This window comes from Crotalus tigris, unplaced genomic scaffold (genome assembly GCF_016545835.1).
Source record: "Crotalus tigris isolate CLP2741 ecotype Arizona unplaced genomic scaffold, ASM1654583v1 scf7180000024338.4412243, whole genome shotgun sequence".
Taxonomy (NCBI): Eukaryota; Metazoa; Chordata; class Lepidosauria; order Squamata; family Viperidae; genus Crotalus; species Crotalus tigris.
Genome location: NW_024100508.1, coordinates 2411537 through 2433012, shown reverse-complemented (window position 1 = coordinate 2433012; position 21476 = coordinate 2411537). Strand labels below are relative to the sequence as shown.

Genomic DNA, 21476 nt, shown 5'->3' with positions numbered 1-21476 from the left:
TGGGGGATTCCCAGACATGCAATTGAGGGAATTTCTAAGGGGACAAATTTCGATAAAATCTCGTATAAAGAATTGTTAATTTGGTCTGGTTCGAATTGGCATTTGAAATCCCTAGATGTATTAAGGCAAGAAAATACTCTACAGTCATGGTTTCAATACTTACAAATAGTGGATAGATGGACTGTAAGATAAGAAAGAGGGAATAACATTAGAAGATAAACAATTGGTTATTCAGATTAAAAATCAGAGTCAGGCCCATATAAAAAGAATTTACAATGTTTTATTAGAGTTAGACTCGGAAACAGAATTGGTTAAAGACTGTATGATTAAATGGGCTCAAAATATACAGGAACCGATTTCATTGGATTTATGGGAGACAATTTGGACTAGAAATGTTAAATTTACACAAGCTCAAAATTTGAGAGAAAATTTTTATAAAATGTTTTACAGATGGCATTTAGATCCTAAAAAATTATGTTGTATATATCCTAACATACAGCCCAAATGTTGGAGATGTGGCAATAAAGATGCGACATATTTTCATATTTGGTGGAATTGTAAAAAGGTAAAGGCATTTTGGATTATGATTTGGTGGAACATTCAAAAGATTTTTAGAAGGAAGATAAAGTTCACTCCTCAACTATTTTTATTGGGTATCTTTGTGGATTTAAATGATAAAGAAACTATTTTGATGTTGAATTTATTAACTGCTGCAAGGTTATTAATAGGTTTATATTGGAAGAAAGATTCTTTGCCTACTTTAGAAGAATGGGTATTTAAAGTATCTAGTTTTGCAGAGATGGCAAAAATTTCTGCTTATTTAAAGGATCACACACAAGAAAGATATATCACTGTATGGAGAAGATGGATAGATTATATTCAGAAAAAGTATGGAATTAAAAAGTTTCACTTATTTTATGAATGAATATTATAGTAAATATTACAGAGAATTGTCTTATAGGCTATGGAGTTAAAGGTTAAATATGGTATTTTTTTCCTTTTTTATTATTTTTTTTCTTTTTTCTTTTTCTTTTCTTTTTTCTTATTATTATAAATTCTTCTAATTATTAACCCTGTATTCTGCTCTGGGAAGTGAAGGGAGGGGGGTTGGGGGTGGGAGGGAGGAAATGTGGGGGGGGGTAAGTGTAATATAGATAATGGTTGCTTATAGGGGTGTGGCCTGGGCACTCCCCTTATGCTGCGTTCATAGGTTTGATAGGGATGAGAGGTGAGAAAGTGTAGAGAGGAAGTAGGGCAGTGAGAGGAGAGGGGGAGGGGAAGAGAGTAGGATGGGAGGTGAGAAAGAGGAGGGAAGTAGGGAATGTTTTAAGAGAGGGTGGACGCGGCCTGGGGGGAGTGGGCAGGTCGTAATAATGTTTATTTTATCTTAAAATTGTATTGTATACATTTTTTATAAAGTTTATATGGAAAAAATAAAAAAACTTTCAATTAAAAAAAAATCTCATTATATGTTTCTGTAGGTTGTCATCATTTATCAGAATGTGATTCCTGCCAGTGTTTCATCGACTGCAAACAGCCAGAGCTGCTTTCGTCCGAAGCAGAAGCTGCACTCGGGTGATGCAGCAGCCTTTGAGAATTTTAAGATCGATGACGTTTGAGTTGTTGGTTTTTGTTTTTGTTTTTGTTTGCTTAGCATCTGCGTCTTTCCAGCTCCGTTGGGTTTTGGTTCAGCAGCGGATCCTGTGCCTCGAAAGCAGTATACAACCTAGACCCTTACATGTAAGTAACATATAAATATGAATCATTTCTGATTTCTAACAAGAGACGCACCGTCATTCCGCTCATCTCCATACTCCCCCCCCCGAGGGCCAGAGGTTTGCCCTGATAAACGTTCTTCACTGGGATGGGAAGATTGGCAGTCTGAGCAGTGGAAGGCAAGGACTCTGGGCCCCTGATCACAGGAGAATCCATGCTGGGCTTTGCAAGAAGTGCGGCTCCTTTAGGCCAGCAAATTTAGCAATGCTGGGGACCATAGAAAGGAAGGAAAAAGACAGAGAACGTATAAAAGATATGTTCCCTGTCTTTTAATTCCTCATTCCCCAATGTTTTATTCTGCCTCAATAAGCCTGGGGGGGGGGGAACTTGCGGTAGAGCTTCAAGAGTTTCCTAAGGCAGAGGTCCCCAACCTTTTGGGCACTAGGGACCGGTGCCATGGAGAAAGGTTTTTCCTGGACCAGAGGAAAGTGTTAAAGTTGTCACGGTTGCAGATCCCTCCTCTACAAGGAATTTTCATTTTTAATGTGTGCCGTTGTGCCCACAGGAAAAAAATGACAATAAAGGTTATTCATCCATCCTATGCTGTTGCAATAGTATCATGAGGATTCTGTGTTGTGCACATATGAACATTCTTGAAACATTTGTTATTCTGACCAGATAATGTACATCTACAAACTTTATAACCTATCTCCATTAAGGTAATCTTGAGGCCTGTAGTGTGAGGTCTAGAAAAATAAAATCAACAGAAACAAATCCCTTTTCTTAGTATTTACAGTAGCTTCCTTTAAAAAAAATCTTTATAAATATAAGAAAAAGCGTTGAAAGTAAGAATATCTATGGCTGGAGAAGGAGGAAATTGCTTGTTGTAGTGCACCCTACTGGCTGGTAGCTAAGAGGATATAAAGTAAAGTTGCAAGTCTTTTAGAAGGGAGGGGATAAAATCTAAATTATGTATGTCATGTGTTTTGTTTCCCCTGCTGTCCTGTCCTGTTGATTTGATTGTGCAGTGTGAATTGTAACTGAAGGTTGAAGCTGAAATTGTTTCTGCAGATCACCCAAATACTCATAGGAATTACTGGAATCATTTTTGGGATCCTGATCAACATTGTTGAGAATCATTTGATATGCTACATCTTTATAGCGATACCCCATTGGAGTGGAATCTTGGTCATTCTACATATTGTTGTATTTAAAAAGTCAACTGAACATCTGGGGCTCCAGAGGTTGAACTTTGCATAATTGCAGCCACAGGGCAAACTGTCCTTTGCTGAAGGATGCTTTGAGCTGTAATTTAGTAGCTGTTGGTTTCTTAGGCTTTGCTTTAGGAAAGGGATCACTTGGCTAGTTCAATTTCTTGACATTTCTGTTCCCCAAATTTCAGAAAATCACTGAACTCAGAGATTATCAATATTAATAGAGCTAACCTCGTTGGCTCTTTTTGTATGCAGTTCTCACTAAAGGGCTCAGTCACAATTTGCTTACTTGGCAGCTGGCCTCTGTTTACAGTCACTTCATCAGCCTGTGATCCCCATTACCAACCTTCACAGTCAGCTTCTGACAAGCAGAAGTCAATGGGGAAACCAGCAGGAGGTCGTAAGTCACATTCATCTGAATTTGTGCTTAAGGACTGTGTGCCATTTGCTTAATGACCACATAGAGAACCGATGGTGCAAGTCAGCATGGTGACATGGCAACACATTTGAAGGACTGTACCAATTTGTAAGAGAGTTCCATCCCAAATGTGGCAAGTGGGCAAAGGATATGTGATCACTCCAATGAGAGGCAAATCAGACATATTCAAAGCATTGCCCCTGTAGCCTATGAAAACCCAGCAAATGCTCACCTGAAGGAGATTGTGGCATTCCAGTGTAAAATTTACTCCACAGAAAGCAAATTTATCATTTATTTTAAAGCTGTCTAAGCTGGAAACATGGAGGATTAATTCGGCTCCAGAGGTAAATTAGCTGATCCTGCGGCTTTCTTGACTAGGAAGAGATATACTTACCAAAAGTCTACTCCTGTTCATTCTTACAAGCTCTCTGCTGACCATCTGGGGTGGGGGGGGGTGCGGGGGGATAAGAACATTACAACATTCAAAAACACTTTACTGAAACACCATTCTGGGCTTCACAAAACAAACACATAATATAACAAATGGGGGAAAGTAGCCAACTTGCCCAGCCAACTTCTCAGCTGATTTACATCTATGTCTATGATGGACTCCAGAATTTTTTTTATTGCTTCTGATGTAAGTTTTACAAAAGGTTAAAATGGTATAATTATTTATTCCAACCTTACCAAGACACTCCAATTTGCATCTCTCTTCTTCTTAGAAGCATTTCTTTTTTTAAAGCAAATCTCTTTTTTTAATTCTTCAGTTCACACAGTCATTTCTCCCTTCTGCTTTTCTAAAGGGGAACTGGGAATAACGTGGGAAAACTATGACCCTTATCTCTATTTTTTTAAAGCTGCTGAAGCTTTCCCCAGACTTGCGCAATAATGCTGAGAAAACACACATTAACATTCCCGTCTATTCCGAAGCAGCTTTTCTCAATCATTTCCAAAATACTGTCCTGCATGAACATAAACAAGGCTTGCTTAGAATTTAAAAGAAATGCGTCACGTTTTCTTGGTCACCTGGCACTTCTGGAGACCATCCCGGAACGGCGTAATAGGGCAGTTTATAAAAGGTGGGATTGTCTGAACGCCAGTTCAAAGGAGAGAAGCATCCAGGGCAAACTTTAAGCTAATGTTTCCTAAAGTAGAAGGCAGCAGCAACCGCGTTGTGATTTTGGAAACAAAGCCTAATTCCGAAGTGCTCCTTCTTCCCTCTGGATCCGGCTTTTACTTGGCTACTTGATCAGCTCAGCTGTACTTAGGAGGAAACGCTTTCTGATAAATTTGTACAGGGCTACTCTGCCCCCCACCTTTCCCCCGCCACCCCCAGACATTCAAAGGGGACTAAGTAGAAAGTCCTCATTTTTAAAAAACAAAACAAAACAAAAATCAGATCGGACATAATTGCTTGGGATATACCTTAGTTTGTTCTCTTTCTATCTTTTAAAGATTGATTTAACATTTCCACAGGCTGCAACGTCCCCAGCAAGCTCCCTTGTTCTTTACAGCAAACAAAAGTTTGGAAGTCTTTAAAAACAAAAATTCTCCGAGATGCTGTGACGGCTCTAGCTGCAAAGATTAGGCTCGTGCAAGCTAGGTGGTTCCCTGAAATGGTCTAAGGAAGCGAAAACTGAGTTTTGGAAGAAGAGGAAGAACGGCAACCCATTTGAACTCGGGCCTTAGAGAAGAACTTGCTCTGCTCCCTCGCAGCTATCAGCCGCTCGCCAAACTCTTTAGGGAGAGGAAAGGAGCCGGAACGCCGGTCTTTCCACGAAACTCCGGCTGGGTGAGTTACCCTGCTCTTCCCGGGTGGGCATCGGGCAACGCTAAAAGATAAGAGGCTGGAGGGCGCCAAGCTGAATGGGAGCGAATAGGACAACCTCGGCCGGGTCGCTCCCCATCTCCCTTCATAATAATAATAATGATAATTGTTATGTCCTGAGCCTGTGCAAGCAGGCTCGGGGCATTGCAAATGGTCCCAAGCAGGTGCAAGCTGCCCAGGACCAGGCAGGCTGTCGCCAATACTTGTGCGCATGCGCAAGTGCTGGCGCGCCAAAAGTTGCAGATTGACCCGGGAAAGGCCTATAAAAGAGGTCGAGAGTTTTTGGCATTGCCGGCGTCTTCCAACTGTAAGCTGAACTAAAGAACAAAGAGTTCCTGAGAACTACAACTGTGGTCAAGATGCATTCGAAATCGCTGAGAACCTTGCAGCATCTGTTCCTCTAGAGTCTGTCAGCTACGCAGATCTAAAAAAGCTATTGAAGGAGCACTTCCAGCCTAAGATGTCCGTCATCGTGTGGCGCCACACCTTCGAGCAGAGGGATCATCGACCCGGAGAATCGGCCAAGGAGTACATCGCCGCATTGAGGAAAGCCGCCAAACATTGCGAATTCAAGGACCTCGAAGAACGACTGAGGGACAGATTTGTATGCGGACTAAGGCATAGAGAGTTACAACAGAGACTTTTTGCCAAGGAGGACTTGTCTTTCCAAGATGCCTTGAGAGAGGTCACCGCAGAAGAAGCAGCGGGCGGCGCCATCAAGAACATGCGGCCGATCAGAAACAGTCCAGATGCTGCATCCGTGCACCAGAAAGAAGTCAAAGGAACTCTGAGGAGGATCCTGACGAGGAAATGGACCGTCTCCACCCCACAAAGGAAGGGAAACAAAAAGGAAGCTCTTCAGGTCTCCCCAAGTGCATCGGCTGTGGAGGTCGCCACAAGAGAACCGACTGCAAGTTCCCCTCCGCTATCTGCAGGGCATGCGGAAAACAAGGACACATTGCAGCTGTGTGCCTGGGCCGACAGAAGGTACAACCTCAGGAAGAATTGCGCCTGAAAGGTACCAGGGTTCCCAGCCAGAATAGGGTGGGGTTTTGCGCTTCGCGAAGAAGCATCTATAGGACAGGCACACACAAGCCCATTAAGAAAAAGCTGTCACTTAAGGTGAAGCTACAAGGGGTTCCATTAACTATGGAACTGGACACAGGGTCTGTACTTTCGATCATTTCTATGCATACATTTAGGAAGATTTGTTCCGGCAGTGGAACCCAGGCCAAGTTGAGGCCTTCTGACATTGTGCTAACAGACTTTCAAAACTCCAGAGTGTGTGTTAAGGGGGAGGCCACCCTTAACGTACAGTATAAGGATTTTGAGGGTCCACTAGACCTATTAGTAGTAGGGGGTGAACGAACGAGTCTCATAGGACTCGATTGGTTTGAGGCCTTGGGGATACACGTCACAGGGCTCAACAGCCTACAAACACTCGACCTACAGGAAGTCTGCAAAGAATTTGCAGATGTTTTCAGCCTCCAGCTGGGCGCATTCAAAGGACCCCCTGTGTCATTAAAGCTAGACCCCACTGTCACTCCCATTAGAATTAAAGCAAGAAGGGTCCCTTTTGCTTTAAAGAGTAAAATTGACACTGAGTTGGATAAACTGATCCAACAAGGAATTCTAGAACCTGTTGACTCCAGTCCCTGGGAGACCCCCATTGTCACGCCTCTCAAGGCAAATGGGGACATTCACATCTGTGCTGATTACAAATGCACTCTGAATAAGGCATTGCAGCAACATGCCTATCCTGTTCCTGTGGTCAGTCATATCCTGGCCTCCCTCAAGGGGGGGCGTGTTTTTGCAAAGCTTGACCTAGCTCAGGCATATCAACAGCTGCCTGTTGATGATGACACTGCTATAGCTCAGACCATTGTGACCCACAGAGGGGCTTTCAAGGTAAAGAGGCTACAATTTGGAGTAAATGTCGCTCCTGGGATTTTCCAAAGCGTAATGGAAAACACACTACGGGGTATACCAGGGGTTTGCCCCTATTTTGATGATGTCTTAATTGCAGGAGACTCCACACACATTTTAGCTGAAAGGCTAAGGGCTGTCCTGTTAAGGTTCAGGAAAACAGGCCTCAAACTTAAGAAGGACAAATGCAAAATTGGGGTGCCTTCTACTGAATTTCTGGGGTTCAAAATTGATGCTGCTGGGATTCACCCTGCTGAGTCCAAACTAAAAGCCATTATGCAAGCCCCTAGGCCAAAGTCTAAGGCCGAACTACAGGCTTTTCTGGGCCTTCTGAATTTCTACAATTCCTTTCTTCCACATAAGGCTAGTGTAGCTGAGCCTCTTCACAGGCTATTGGATAAACAGGCAATGTGGCAGTGGTCACAAACACATGAGGCAAGTTTCAATGAAGTCAAGGCCTTACTCACTTCTAACAGTGTACTTGCACATTTCAATGAATCCCTTCCTGTGTGCATCGCTTGTGATGCTTCCCCTTATGGGGTAGGAGCTGTACTGAGCCACCTCAGGTCTGATGGAACTCAGGTTCCTGTTGCATATTACTCCAGAACATTGTCTTCTGCTGAGCGTAATTATGCTCAAATAGACAGGGAGGCCTTAGCTGTTGTTGCTGGGATTAAAAAATTCCATGATTTTTTATATGGTAGGCATTTCATGGTCTTCACTGACCATAAGCCTTTGCTGGGACTGTTTATCACACGTAAGCAAACCCCCCAAATCATCTCCCCCAGGATGCTCAGGTGGTCTATCTTTTTGTCTGCATATGATTTTTCCCTACTTCACAAGGCTGGGAAGGAAATGAGCCATGCTGATGGCCTCAGTAGATTACCCCTGTCGGTAATAGAAGCTGACCCTGCGCCAGCTATCAATCTTCTTTCTATCCAAGCCTTGCCCGAGTCCCCTCTGAATGCCAGGGATGTAGCCGCTGAATCAGGCACAGATCACACACTTTCACGTGTCCTTTCTTGGGTTTTGTCTGGATGGCCTGAGCACTGTCGTGGTCCTGAGTTTCAGAGTTTCTGGTCTAAAAGGAATGAGTTGTCCACCTCTCAGGGTTGTCTGCTTTGGGGAAGCAGAGTTGTCATTCCCACCTCAATGAGGACTAGGGTCTTAGGTTCCCTCCACGAGGGTCATCTTGGCATTGTACGAATGAAGACTCTTGCACGCAGCCACTTGTGGTGGCCTGGCCTAGACAAAGACATTGAAGCTAAGGTGCATGCATGTCACCTTTGTCAATGCTCACACCCTGAAATGCCCCAAGCTCCTGTAAATAGATGGGAGGAAACACAGTCTCCATGGTCTAGGGTGCACATTGACTACGCTGGGCCCTTTCAGGGTCAATTCTTCTTGGTCCTCGTTGACAGCCATTCAAAATGGCTTGAGGTTGTACCTGTCTCATCCACCACCACTGCAAAGACTATTCAGGTACTGAGGGGGATTTTTGCTGCACACGGGCTCCCAGACGTCATTGTGTCTGACAACGGCCCTCAATTCACTTCCTCCGAATTCCAAGCTTTCTTGCAGGCTAACATGATTCGTCATGCCACCTCTGCACCTTTCCACCCGTCCACTAATGGTATGGCTGAACGCATGGTTTGCATCACCAAGGATGCCTTGAAGAAACTTACCTACGGAGACTGGCATCACAGGTTGGCTGACTTCCTCCTTTCTTATCGCACCACACCGTCCACTTCTACAGGGAGAAGCCCAGCTGAACTTCGTTGGGGGCGCAAACTGACTACCAAGCTTGACCAGTTGCATCCGGACAGACTGCCTCCTTCTGTCTCACACCCCAGGGCACCTAGGCAACTACTTGTGGGTGCCCCAGTTTGGACTCATAATTACGGGCCTGGTCATACATGGGTCCCCGCTTCTATATCCAGGGTCACAGGTCCTCTGTCTTACGAGGTGTCCCTGGACAACGGTCGTGTCCTGCGTCGGCACATCGACCAACTTCACCCTAGACGGGACCTTCCCGCTGAGACTCCTGGGTCTTTTCCAGGGGGGGAGGGGGAACCCTTTGGGCAAAGGGAGGGGCATGGGCTGATGCCCATTATCAATGGGGAAGCTACACACAGCTCATCTCAAGATTCCGCAAGTGCTCCCAACAGGAAGTCATGGAGCCCAACTAGAAGCCAGGCATCAATGCCTACTCCAGCCAGGGAGTCACCCCGGGGGCATAATCACTACTCACCCGCATCACGCAGTACTCCAGTCAGAGAGAATACCCGGGAGCATCCCAACAATCCATACCCTGCAAGAGAGCTGGCACACACTCCTTCTAGTTGGCCCGACTCTACCCCTATCCCTAGAAGGGGGCAAACACACAGGGAGGTTGTCGAGGAACCAAATCCTGACTACAACACCTCTGACTTCACTCAGGGGACAACTGAGTTTTGGGACAGTACTGAAACCCACACAAGCCCGGACACAGAATGGGATTCAGGGGACAGACAGCCTCCTGACGGGTCTTGGACGGACCTAGGAGGTTCTACAGAAACGCCCAACAGTGACAGTCACTTAGAAGGGCCAGAGAGCCTACAGATAGGCGGGACAACCAGGTTACACAGAGAAAGAAGCCCTGGCCTGACGAGCCCGGTGGGCAAGCAAGCAGGCCAGGCAGTGGAGCAGTCCTTGGGGACCACCAAGGCACAATAGGGGGGACACGCACGCATCACCCCTCAGTCAAGGGGTACTTGGCAGGTACCCAGAACTTAGGAGGTCACAGAGAGCAAGGAAATCTCCTAAGTATTTAGAGGATTTTGTAACCCTATTGGCAAAACAGAGCTAGTAGAAAAGTAGAGCACTGAAGTCGATGGAAAACGGGGATTACCTGGTATTGGAGAACATGGCACTACACTAAAAAATGAGTTATGTATTATTATGGCATGGGTAATAGTTTTAGCCCGGGGGGAAGGGGTGTTATGTCCTGAGCCTGTGGAAGCAGGCTCGGGGCATTGCAAATGGTCCCGGACAGGTGCAAGCTGCCCGGGACCAGGCAGGCTTCGCCAATACTTGTGTGCATGCACAAGTGCTGGCGTGCCAAAAGTTGTAGATTCACCCGGGAAAGGCCTATAAAAGAGGCCGAGAGTTTTGGGCGTTGCCGGCGTCTTCCAACTTTAAGCTGAACTAAAGAATAAAGAGTTCCTGAGAACTACAACTGCTTCTCGTGTCTTGCCATTTCGCGAAGGACGCAATAATAATAATGATTGATGATGATGATAATAATAATAATAGTGAATTTGTAAGTGCCAATGGTAATAGGTGCCTTAGGTGCAATCCGAAAACAGCTGGAGCACCACTTGAACACCTTTGGCATTGACAAATTCGCCATTAGTCAATTGCAAAAGGCAGCCGTACTAGGAACTGCTTCCATCCTGCGACAATATCTGTAATACCATCAATTCAAACATCCACATCTGCCTATCCCAAGTCCTTGGTAAGGATTTGATAGGTAGACAAAAATGTCAAATCCAGACTGATCATCTAGCTGACTGTGTGATGATTAATAATAAGGTGACCAACTTTTTTACAACAAAAAGGAGGACACGAATAAATTGAAGAAAAAAATATCGTAAATAAAAGAAACATTGTATTTATTGCAACAATAATACAGAATACACTATAATGTGATCAATGCATAATAAAAAACATTTGTAACAATAACATTTTATATTGTAATTATGCTTACATGCCTATTAATTATTTAAATGTGTACTTTTCCATTGAATGAATATTTTTTGTCAATGTATCATCTTCTAACAATATATTGGAAATATCTGAACAAGAAATATCCCTCATATTGAATTTTACAGCAAGTGCTACAGCTAGAATATCAACATTCAATCTCGATTTCTCACTTCTCCAAAAATCTACACGGCTGGACTGCGCGGGGGTGGGCGGCGGACGCAGGTGTTGTGAGCCAGGCGCTCCAGGATGGCCACGTAGATGCGCAGGGTGAGGTGGTGGCAGCACAGGTCAGCACTGCATAGACCACCAGCTGGCGCGGCCCATGGAAGGTCAACTGCCGCCGCGCCCCCACCCACAGCCGTCCCGCCAGCACCGCTGCCCTGCTGTGGAGAGCCAGCCCCGCGGCTCGCAAAGCACCAGCCGAGCCAGCTCCAGCCCTGAGCTGCCCCCCAGCACCACCGCCCACCCTGCGCATCCCCATAGAGCCGGCCCTACGGCTTGCAAAGGCAAAGCACCAGCCGTACCAGCTCCGGCCTTGCAGCTGCCACCCCAGTTGCCCCCCAGCACCACTGCCCATCCTGCGCATCCCCATAGAGCCGGCCCCGCGGCTTGCAAAGCACCAGGCGCGCTGGCTCCGGCCCTGCAGCCACCCCCCAGCACCACCACCTACTCTGTGCATCCCCGTGTACAACCGAACAGGGAAGATCAAGAGAAACTTACCGCTCCATTCTTCTCCAGCTATCTGCGGAACTAAGTAAGAGATGGTGTAGTTGGGTAGCAGTGAGGGGTGCAAAGTTCCTGCAACTTGCATGTGCAAAGTTTGCCACCTGGGTGTTTTGGCGCACTCAGCAGCAATTCTTATTGGCTTTCGAAAGCCAGTAGGGAGAGTAGCACAGCTCAGGAAAAAGTTGAAAAAAAACCCATCAAAAAAAGGTCCCGGAACGCCTTCTGGGCATCCTATGAGGAAAAAAAAGCCCTGCAGATAAGTCTTCAAATATAAAAAAAAGAGGACATTTAGGAGGACATTTTTAAGTGAGGACAGAACTCACAAAAGGAGAACTGTCCTCCCAAAAGGAGGACGGTTGGTCACCTTATTAATAATCATAATAGTAATATAATAACAGTAAAAACAATACTAATAATACTATTACTACTAATACTAAAACTAATAATAATAATAGACCAAACGGGCTTACAAGAGACCAAATAAAGAACAGAATGGAGGCATGGAAGACAAGGCACTACATGGCCAGTACATTAAAAAAAATAGCTGGGAAAGCAGAGACTAACAAGACCTGGCAATGGATTAAAGAGCAGGAAAGTTGAAGAAAGAGACCGAGGGACTAATTCTGGCTGCACAAGACCAAGCCTTAAGGACAAATGCATACAAAGTCAAAATTGAGAATGGGAATTAAAAGATGGGATCATGTCTTTTCTACATTCTCTCTCTTTTTCCTTCCTTTCTATGGTCCCCAGCATTGCTGACTTTGCTGACCTAAAGGAGCCGCCCTTCTTGCAAAGCCCAGCATGCATGCTCCTCTAGTCCCAGGGTCCTTGCCTTCCACCACTCAGACTGATCTTCCAGTCCCACTGAAGAAATTTTATCAGGGTGAACCTCTGGCCCTGGGGGTGAGTATGGAGAGAAATGGAATGACGATTCCTCCTCATGTTTTGCAAATCCCCGGGTCCCCTGTTCTGTTGCAACAGGACTAGGAGGATACTTTGCTATATACTGTACATACTGTATGAATATTCTTGATCCATTTGTTTTATTGGCCAGCTAATGTAGCAGCTAAGAAGTATATACCCTCTCCCCCTTAAGGTGGTCTTGAGGTGAGCTTGAGGCCTAGAAAAATAAAATTAAAACAACAAAAAAATCCTGGTTCAGGGACATTTGGAATTTTGTTGGTTCTCAACTCCTGACTATCACTGATCTTGTGATTTCTCTCTCTCTCTTTTCCAGATCACACAGATATTCATAGGAATCATAGGAATGATTTTTGGGATCCTGCTTGATATAATGAATGATTATTTCATCATCTATAGTGTTATAAAGATCGCTTATTGGAGTGGCATCTTGGTAATTTTATATAATGGTGTGTTTAAAAAGGTTAACAGCCAAACCAGGGATCCAAACGCACATCACAGCAGCCTCAGGGCAAACCGGTCTTACCTGAAAGATAGTTGGCTAGTTCCAGTTTGTGGTTTATGTCTGTTCTCCAGATTTCAGAAAACCGCTGAACTGAGAGATTACAAACCTTAATAGAAGTTATTATATTTACTCTCTTTCCTCACTTATCAACCAGCTCATTCAGCGATCATTTCAAATCACAATGTGTGTGTGTGTGGGGGGGGAACCGGTTTTCAAACATCTGTCCATCAAAGTATCTTCAATGTCCCCACGATTGCAATTTGGTTGCTTGGCGACTGGTGTGCATTTACAGTGGCTTTAGCATCCCGTGGTCATCAAATCACCATTTGCAGCCTTCATCATCGGCTTCTGACAAGTTAAGTCAATGGGGAAGCTACGGTCGCAACAGGTTGCAAGTCACATCCATATGAATTTGTGCTTAATGACTTATTTGATTTGCTCTATTACTGCATCTGGAACTGTCAATATAAGTCAACACAGTCATGTCACATAACACTTAATAACTGCACCAAGTTGCCCAACTCAATTTTGGTGGGTGAGGACAGCTCAGATAATCACTCTGAATATCAGTTGCCATTCAGGGCTACACTTCCTAGTGGTTTCATTCAACTTCTGAGTCTGAGAGTTGTTCACAGCCGCTGGGGACCTGTGTCCTTGCCACAACAACATGGGGAAAATGCTGAATAGTACTGCAGTGCTACATAAAGTAAAATGCCTGTGACTGTAGCTCCTTCTTTAATGCCTCAAATCAGCTGCATCTTCAACTGGAATAGGGAACGTTGATTGAGTTTTAGCACAACAGATAATCAGAAAACAGTAGGCAGGAATTTAAGGTGGGAGAGAGATTATGGGTCTACATTGTTCTCTGGGCATGTAGCCATTGTGGTTCCCTTGCTTTTCCTTCTCTTCCAGTACATCATCTCTAGATCCTTAGCTGTGGCAGCTGCTCGGAATCCCAAGATCCCTCTGGTAATTAACCCATGTGACCCAAGTGAACGACATAGCTAAATCAGAAACCCTCCATCTCTGGGATTCTGGCCATGATCTCCCCCTTCTTCAAGAAAGGTTGGGAAAAAAAAAACCTCTCGTCTCAAGCCCTGGAGAGCTACAAGCTCCTGGATTGCCAATCTGGAGCTTGGTGGATTTATGATGTTCCTGGATCATTAACATCTATTGGTGCATCATGATGATTCTGGCTTGTTGTTTAAGAGCCTCTCCACTCCAAATTCTTGTCCTGGATTCCCTTTTTGGAAACTCCAGGTGTTTTGTGGGTCATTTTATGCTAACATTTAGCAAAGAGGTTCTTTGTTTCAATCTCCAACTGAATATTCTGATTAGATGAGGCAGTTGCACTACTTAAGTACAACATGAAGGGAATTCAGCCATACCTGAGGGTGTAGAGCAGCAGTTCTATACCCCGCACCCCTAGAACGCTTCTGATATATTCTCGCACCCCTTACAAAAAATGGTGCATACACACTATAATTTTGAAACTTCTAAACCCAGGTTTTCGTACCCTCTGGAATATCATCTTGCACCCCCAGGGGGTGCGAGCATCCCCAGTTGGGAACCCCTGGTGTAGAGAGTAAAAGTCTGAAGCAAATTCAGAGCACAAAGCCAGCTGAATCTCTTCATATGCGTGCGCCCATTTTTGTACATTTATTAATTTATTTTATTCCTCCTAGGTGCAAGGTGCGCTGGCAATGAATGTGATAAGTGCTGTATCAGCTGGTATTGGCATCATATTCCTGTCTTCCAGTATCACCATCAGTTTTTCATATCATTTCATGTTCCTTTGCCGTGAATTTGAACACAATTATGAAGAAAAGTGTTATGAAAGTCTTGTAAGTCTGTGACCTTCCAGAATTGCTCTAAAAAGTTGGCCTCAGTAGGACAGAGAAAGCAAAGGGAGCTCGTGGTAACCTCTAGCTGGACATGCAAATCTTTGGATGGACATGGTGGGGTCAAAAATATCTTTCAAACAGAGTTTTAACCATGGAATGGAGGGACAGAAATGTTGTCTTGGGGGTTTGAAGAGTTTGGCCTGCTGTAATTTTCTTTCTCCCAATCTTTTCAGAACAGCTTCAAGATTAACGTCTTCAAGGCATGGGCAAGAATTAAAATGGCAGCTATATCAGTGCAGCCAAAATTTTGGCAGAGTTTTAATGGAATTGTTGTATCTGGCATTTCACTTTTTTTTGATCAAATGTTAACTCTTTGTTTCACAAAAATGTAGTTTGCAGTTTTTATTGTGTGGACAGGTCCCACCTTCACTAGGTGCTAGCTATGCTACTTAGGATGTGTTAGTCAGTCTGATGAGGTAGAACCAGTGCTTTTTTTGTAAAAAAAAAAAAAAAAAAAGGTGCTGGAACTCACACATGTCATATAACCTGCCTTGCCTACCCTACAAGGTTCCATCCAAAAAAGTGCCGGAACTCCATTCTGGGCGTTCTATGAAAAAAAAAACCCTGGGTAGAACTGACCAGTAAACCATCTCTGCAGGAAAGCTACTATTAATGTTATTGAAATTGGCTGTAATAACAGAAACATGCACTGCTGTTTGTGCTGTCCCTCCTCCCTGAATTACAGTTGTGGCCAAAATTGTGGCAACCTTTTGGGAAAAGTGTATTTTTGAGGTTTGATGGCTAATAATACCACTTTTTTTGAGTAGTACCATAAAATTATATATCAACGGAACGATAATTTAATCAAGAATGTAATGCGACAAAGTTTGTTCAATTACCTGTACTATATTTTATGAAAAGGTATAGCCAAATAACCAGAAAAAGGAAGCATAACTTGCTTAGGTTGATATCAGGTAGCTTTCCTTCATCTGATTGTAGCCAATGAGCGTGAGTGTTTAGAGAGCCAATCAGGTGTCATCTTGTTTTGGCATTGAGCAAATCAGATCACAGTAGGATTCAGTTACTGATGTCATGTATTGAAACTGAGAGGAGGACATCATCAGTGTGTTATGTGATCGCTATCAAGTTGGTTGGGATTTTTTGTGTTCTTTCATTTAGTGAGCTTGTAAAACGTAATAAAATTAATGGTCCAAAGAGTTGACTGGTTGCCTAGAAAGTGATGTAAAATAGTATTATTAAGTGAACAAGGCTACAGTTATAAAGAAATTAGAAGAAAAATTGGTGGAAACTTAACCAAAGGTGTCATTTCTACTGTACACTTTTCCCAAAAGGTTGCTACAATTTTGGCCACTACTGTAGGTGTTGACCTGAGCTAGTCTTGAATTATTTCATTGCTCTCATGTTTTTAAAAAAACACTTCTTCTTCCCTTTTGCCCAGGCAAAACAGAGCCTGCATATCTAATCCAGGTCATCTTCCTTACTCTAGAACTGGAGATACATATGCCTATCTCTATTTATAAAAATAGATATGTTTCTCTTCTACTTCATCGATAGCATATCATTCAAGGAATTTTGGCTGTTCTTCTTATATTCACCATCCTGGAGTTTTGCATCACCATCTCTGTTGCATCATTTGGCTGTAAAATGCTTTGCCGAAATGCCCTCACTGAAACGGTAAGATTCCAAAGGAAGAAGGCTAGTTAATCAAGGGAAGCAGATTCAGAAACAAATGCTGGCCAATAAGCTTAGTTTCTAGGGTAGCACATACATTGTATTAAGTGTGCTGTCAAAGAAACAAAACAATCATTTGGCTTCACACAGTATGTTATGTTGCAAATCCCAAGTTATGGTTGATTCTCATATTGTGATAAACCTAACGGAAACAAACTACCTTACCTATCTCAGTGAGCCCAACCTTCATCTCTAACTAAGACTTGCTCAGAGTTGCCTCAGACTGGAAGATGGGTAGCAAATGAGTTTGATAATAAAATTGACAATACGTATCACCTCATCTGCACACAGTCCAGCAACACTTCAGGTAGAATCCCCAAAATGTGTATGAGCATATGAAGCATTTCTTTCTGGGGAAGTAGCACCAGCCATGTTAAACCAGAAAAGGATGCAGTTGCTTTAAAGAGAGGAAGTGATGTCTTTATCCAGATTCCTCTTGGCAATGGAACCAAAAGTGCTTCTGAGCCTTATTTGAAACAAGGAGAGACAGAAGCATTCAAGAAGCTGTTGGCAGACTGAGAATTTGTATTGTGAACTGTGGAATGAGAAATGCACGCAAACAAGTGGCTTAAAATTTCATTATATGTTTCTTTAGGTTGTCGTCATTTATGAGAATGTGACTCCTGCCAGTGTTGAACATCCATCCATTGACTGCAAACAGCCAGAGTTCCCTTGAGTTGCTTTTCCTTCTTGGCAGCTATTCTGGAATACATTGGCTCCTGCAAAATTGAAGACTTGAGCTTTTTAAGGATTTGCACGGAACTTTTTACTCAGCGGAACCTAAAACATTTAGTGGGCTAAGCCAAACACCATGTGTAAAAGATCTTGACAATGTGAATGTTCTGATTGCTGGTTAAGACATGTCTCTGTGAACTGGTTGGCACCTTGTCCCAACCTTGTTATGTTTTGCTTTTGGAAAATGCACAATTGGTCGAGTTTATACAACACATTATGGATAAGCTATTGTTTCCACTTTACAATGGTTGTGTCATATATTTTGTTGCACTCAGCTACACTCATACAACCAATTATGCTAGTTGTGTGAAATCATCTAATGCTTGCAACACACTCCAGAATTTTATTTGTGGGATGTAACAATGACCCTGGGAAGCCTTCATATAAAAGTCTCAACAGCTGTATATTCCAATGAAAACTAAAGAGTCAAATTTATAGCCATAATTTAAAATTTTAACTGTTTGTTCTAGTGGTTAAGATACTAAGCGAGAAACCAGGAGACTGTGAGTTCTAGTCCCGCCTTATAAAGAAAAGCCAGCTGGGCGACTCTGGGCCATTCTCTCTCTCAGCCCAACTAATTTCATAGGGTTGTTGTGGGGAAAGCAGGAAGAGGAAGGAATATTAGCTATGTTTGCTGCCTTAAATCATTTATAAAAATAATGAAGATAGGATATAAATGTATACAGAAGACAAAACGGGTTTCCTTGCCACTTGACTTTCCATCAAGGCTGCCTTCTGCCCATCCAGCTTATCTCACTGTTTTATTTTAGGCAAGACTGCATTCCAGACAAATAATAATAAACTGCTGAGCACATATTGCTTGCTGTTTTTATTTTCTCTAAGTTCCACAGAAATAAAGAGGGACATAGGGGTGTGTGCGTGTGTGTGTGTGTGTCATTGTTTGGGATACTCTCTCTCTTTTCTCTCTCATTTTGCTGGCCCTGGTGCTTAACAACAAAGAAGAGTGTGGAAGGCTTAAAAGATACCCAGATGTTGCAATGTGTCCACAGTTAACAAAGATCAGGCAAAATAATAATAACAATGTGTGAGACCATATGAAGCATTTCTTTCTGGGGAAGCAGCACCAGCCATATTAAACCAGAAAAGGATGCAGTTGCTTTAAAGAGAGGAAGTGATGTCTTTATCCAGATTCCTCATGGCAATGGAACCAAAAGTGCTTCTGAGCCTTATTTGAAACAAGGAGAGATAGAAGCATTCAAGAAGCTGTTGGCAAGCTGAGAATTTGTATTGTGAACTGTGGAATGAGAAATACACAGAAACAAGTGGCTTAAAATTTCATTATATGTTTCTTTAGGTTGTCGTCATCAGAATGTGATTCCTGCCAGAGTTTCATCGAGTGCAAACAGCTAGAGCTGCTTTCGTCCGAAGCAGAAGCTGCATTCGGGTGATGCAACAGCCTTTGAGAATTTTAAGATCGATGACGTTTGAGTTGTTGGTTTTTGTTTTTGTTTTTGTTTGCTTAGCATCTGCGTGTTTCCAGCTTCATTGGGTTTAGGTTCAGCAGCGGATCCTGTGCCTCGAAAGCAGTATACAACCTAGACCCTTACATGTAAGTAACATATAAATATGAATCATTCCTAATTTTTAACAAGAGAGGCACCGTCATTCCAGATGGGGTGTGGTTTTGAATACTGCCTGCATCCCGAGGGTGGAGCTTTGCTTGTTTGTGCAACCCTCTTGCTGGCATACTGCGGACTGGTGCTGGTCCACGGACCAAGGGTCGAGGACCCCTGTCCTAAGGCTGCTGGGTCCCCTTTCGACATTCCCCAAGAGTTTCTCCACTGCAGGGCCAGCCTGAAGCACTGCCCATGCTTCGGCTAACGTGCCGGGCCATCTACTCGGTTGCCGAAAAGGGGTATGCGAAGCCAGGAAACGGAATTCTCTATAACAGGGATCTACAACTTTGACAGCTTTAACACTTGTGGACTTCAGCTCCCAGAATTCCTCAGCCAGCATGGCATAGAATTCTGGCTGAGGAATTCTGGGAGCTGAAGTCCACAAGTGTTAAAGTTGTCACGGTTACAGATCCCTCCTCTAGAAGGAATTTTCATTTTTAATGTGTGCCGTTGTGCCCACAGGAAAAAAATGACAATAAAGGTTATCCATACATCCTATTCTGTTGCAATAGTATCATGAGGATTCTGTGTTGTGCACGTATGAACATTCTTGAAAGATTTGTTATTCTGACCAGATAATGTACATCTACAAACTTTATAACCTGTCTCTGTTAAGGTAATCTTGAGGCCTGTAGCGTGAGGTCTGGAAAAATAAAATACAGAAACAAATCCCTTCTCTTAGTATTTACAGTAGCTTCCTTTAAAAAAAATCTTTATAAATATAAGAAAAAGTGTTGAAAGTAAGAATATCTATGCCTGGAGAAGGAGGAAATTGCTTGTTGTAGTGCATCCTACTGGCTGGTAGCTAAGAGGATATAAAGTAAAGTTGAAAGTCTTTTAGAAGGGAAGGGATAAAATCTAAATTAACAGTGTATGTCATGTGTTTTGTTTCCCCTGCTGTCCTGTCCTGTTGATCTGATTGTGCTGTGTGAATTGTAACTGGAGGTTGAAGCTGAAATTGTTTCTGACTCTGTTTGCAGATCACCCAGATACTCATAGGAATTATTGAAATCATTTTTGGGATCCTGATCAACATCGCTGAGGATCATTTGATATGCTATATCTTTATAGCGATACCCCTGTGGAGCAGAATCTTGGTAATTCTGCATATTGTTGTATTTAAAAAGTCAACCGAACATCTGGGGATCCAGAGGTTGAACTGCACATAATTGCAGCCACAGGGCAAACTGTCCTTTGCTGAAGGATGCTTTGAGCTGTAATTTAGTAGCTGTTGGTTTCTTAGGCTTTGCTTTAGGAAAGGGATCACTTGGCTAATTCAATTTCTTGACATGTCTGTTCCCCAAATTTCAGAAAATCACTGAACTCAGAGATTATCAATATTAATAGAACTAACCTCGTTGGCTCTTTTTGTATGCAGTTCTCACTAAAGGGCTCAGTCACAAATTGCTTACTTGGCAGCTGTTTACAGTCACTTCATCAGCCTGTGGTCCCCATTACCAACCTTCACAGCCAGCTTCTGACAAGCAGAAGTCAATGGGGAAACCAGCAGGAGGTCGCAAGTCACATTCACCTGAATTTGTGCTTAAGGACTGTGTGCCATTTGCTTAATGACCACATAGAGAACCAATGGTGCAAGTCAGTATGGTGACATAGCAACATATTGAATGACTTTACCAATTTGTAAGAGAGTTCCATCCCAACCGTGGCGGGTGGAGACTTGCTTGTATAACCATTCTGTTACCAGTGGCCATTCCATGGCTATGGTTCCTAGTGGCTTCATTCAACTTGCACCATGAGGCTGAGCATAGTTCGCAGCATCTGAAGGACTGTACCAATTTGTAAGAGAGTTCCATCCCAAATTTGGCAAGTGGGCAAAGGACATGTGATCAGTCCAATGAGAGGCAAATCAGAGATATTCAAAGAATTTGGCCCTATAGCCTATGAAAACCCAGCAAATGCTCACCTTAAACAGACTGTGGCATTCCAGTGTAAAATTTACTCCACAGAAAGCAAATTTTATTTTAAAGCTGTCTAAACTGGAAACATGGAGGATTAATTTGGCTCCAGAGGTAAATTAACTGATCCTGGGGCTTTCTTGACTAGGAAGAGATGTACTTACCAAAAGTCTACTCCTGTTCACTCTTACAAGCTCTCTGCTGACTATTTGGGGTGGGGGGTGGGGTGGGGATAAGAACATTACAACATTCAAAAACACTTTACTGAAACACCATTCTCGGCTTCAGAAAACAAACAGAAAATATAACAAATGGGGGAAAGTAGCCAACTTGCCCAGCCTACTTCTCAGCTGGTTTACATCTATGTCTATGATGGACTCCAGGATTTTTTTTATCGTTTTTGATGTAAGTTTTACAAAAGGTTAAAATGGTATAATTATTTATTCCAACTTTACCAAGACACTCCAACTTGCATCACTGTTGTTCTTAGAAGCATTTCTTTTTTTAAAGCAAATCTCTTTTTTTTAATTCTTCAATTCACAGTCATTTCTCCCTTCTGCTTTTCTAAAGGGGAAGTGGGAACAACATAAA

General features: G+C 43.2%; 1 protein-coding gene across 3 annotated transcripts; it reads left to right on the top strand.

The window, feature by feature from the left end:
- The first annotated feature begins 1494 nt into the window (after positions 1–1494).
- On the top strand, positions 1495–20030 carry LOC120300168 (membrane-spanning 4-domains subfamily A member 4A-like). 3 transcript variants are annotated; one of them, XR_005554571.1, is made up of 7 exons: positions 1495–1740; positions 12813–12929; positions 13914–13970; positions 14687–14845; positions 16421–16540; positions 17193–18902; positions 19950–20030. XR_005554571.1 is itself a non-coding variant. In XM_039325805.1 (6 exons), exons 1-6 carry the CDS (start codon positions 1579–1581, stop codon positions 17271–17273), a joined length of 696 nt encoding a protein of 231 aa, XP_039181739.1. In that variant the 5' UTR covers positions 1495–1578; the 3' UTR covers positions 17274–19204. The 3 variants fall into 3 exon arrangements, 1 of the variants encoding a protein (XP_039181739.1); XR_005554572.1 differs by lacking the exon at positions 19950–20030 and adding an exon at positions 12326–12478 and having other exon boundaries at positions 1500–1740; positions 16305–16540; positions 17193–19204; XM_039325805.1 differs by lacking the exon at positions 19950–20030 and having other exon boundaries at positions 17193–19204.
- The last annotated feature ends 1446 nt before the right edge of the window (positions 20031–21476 follow it).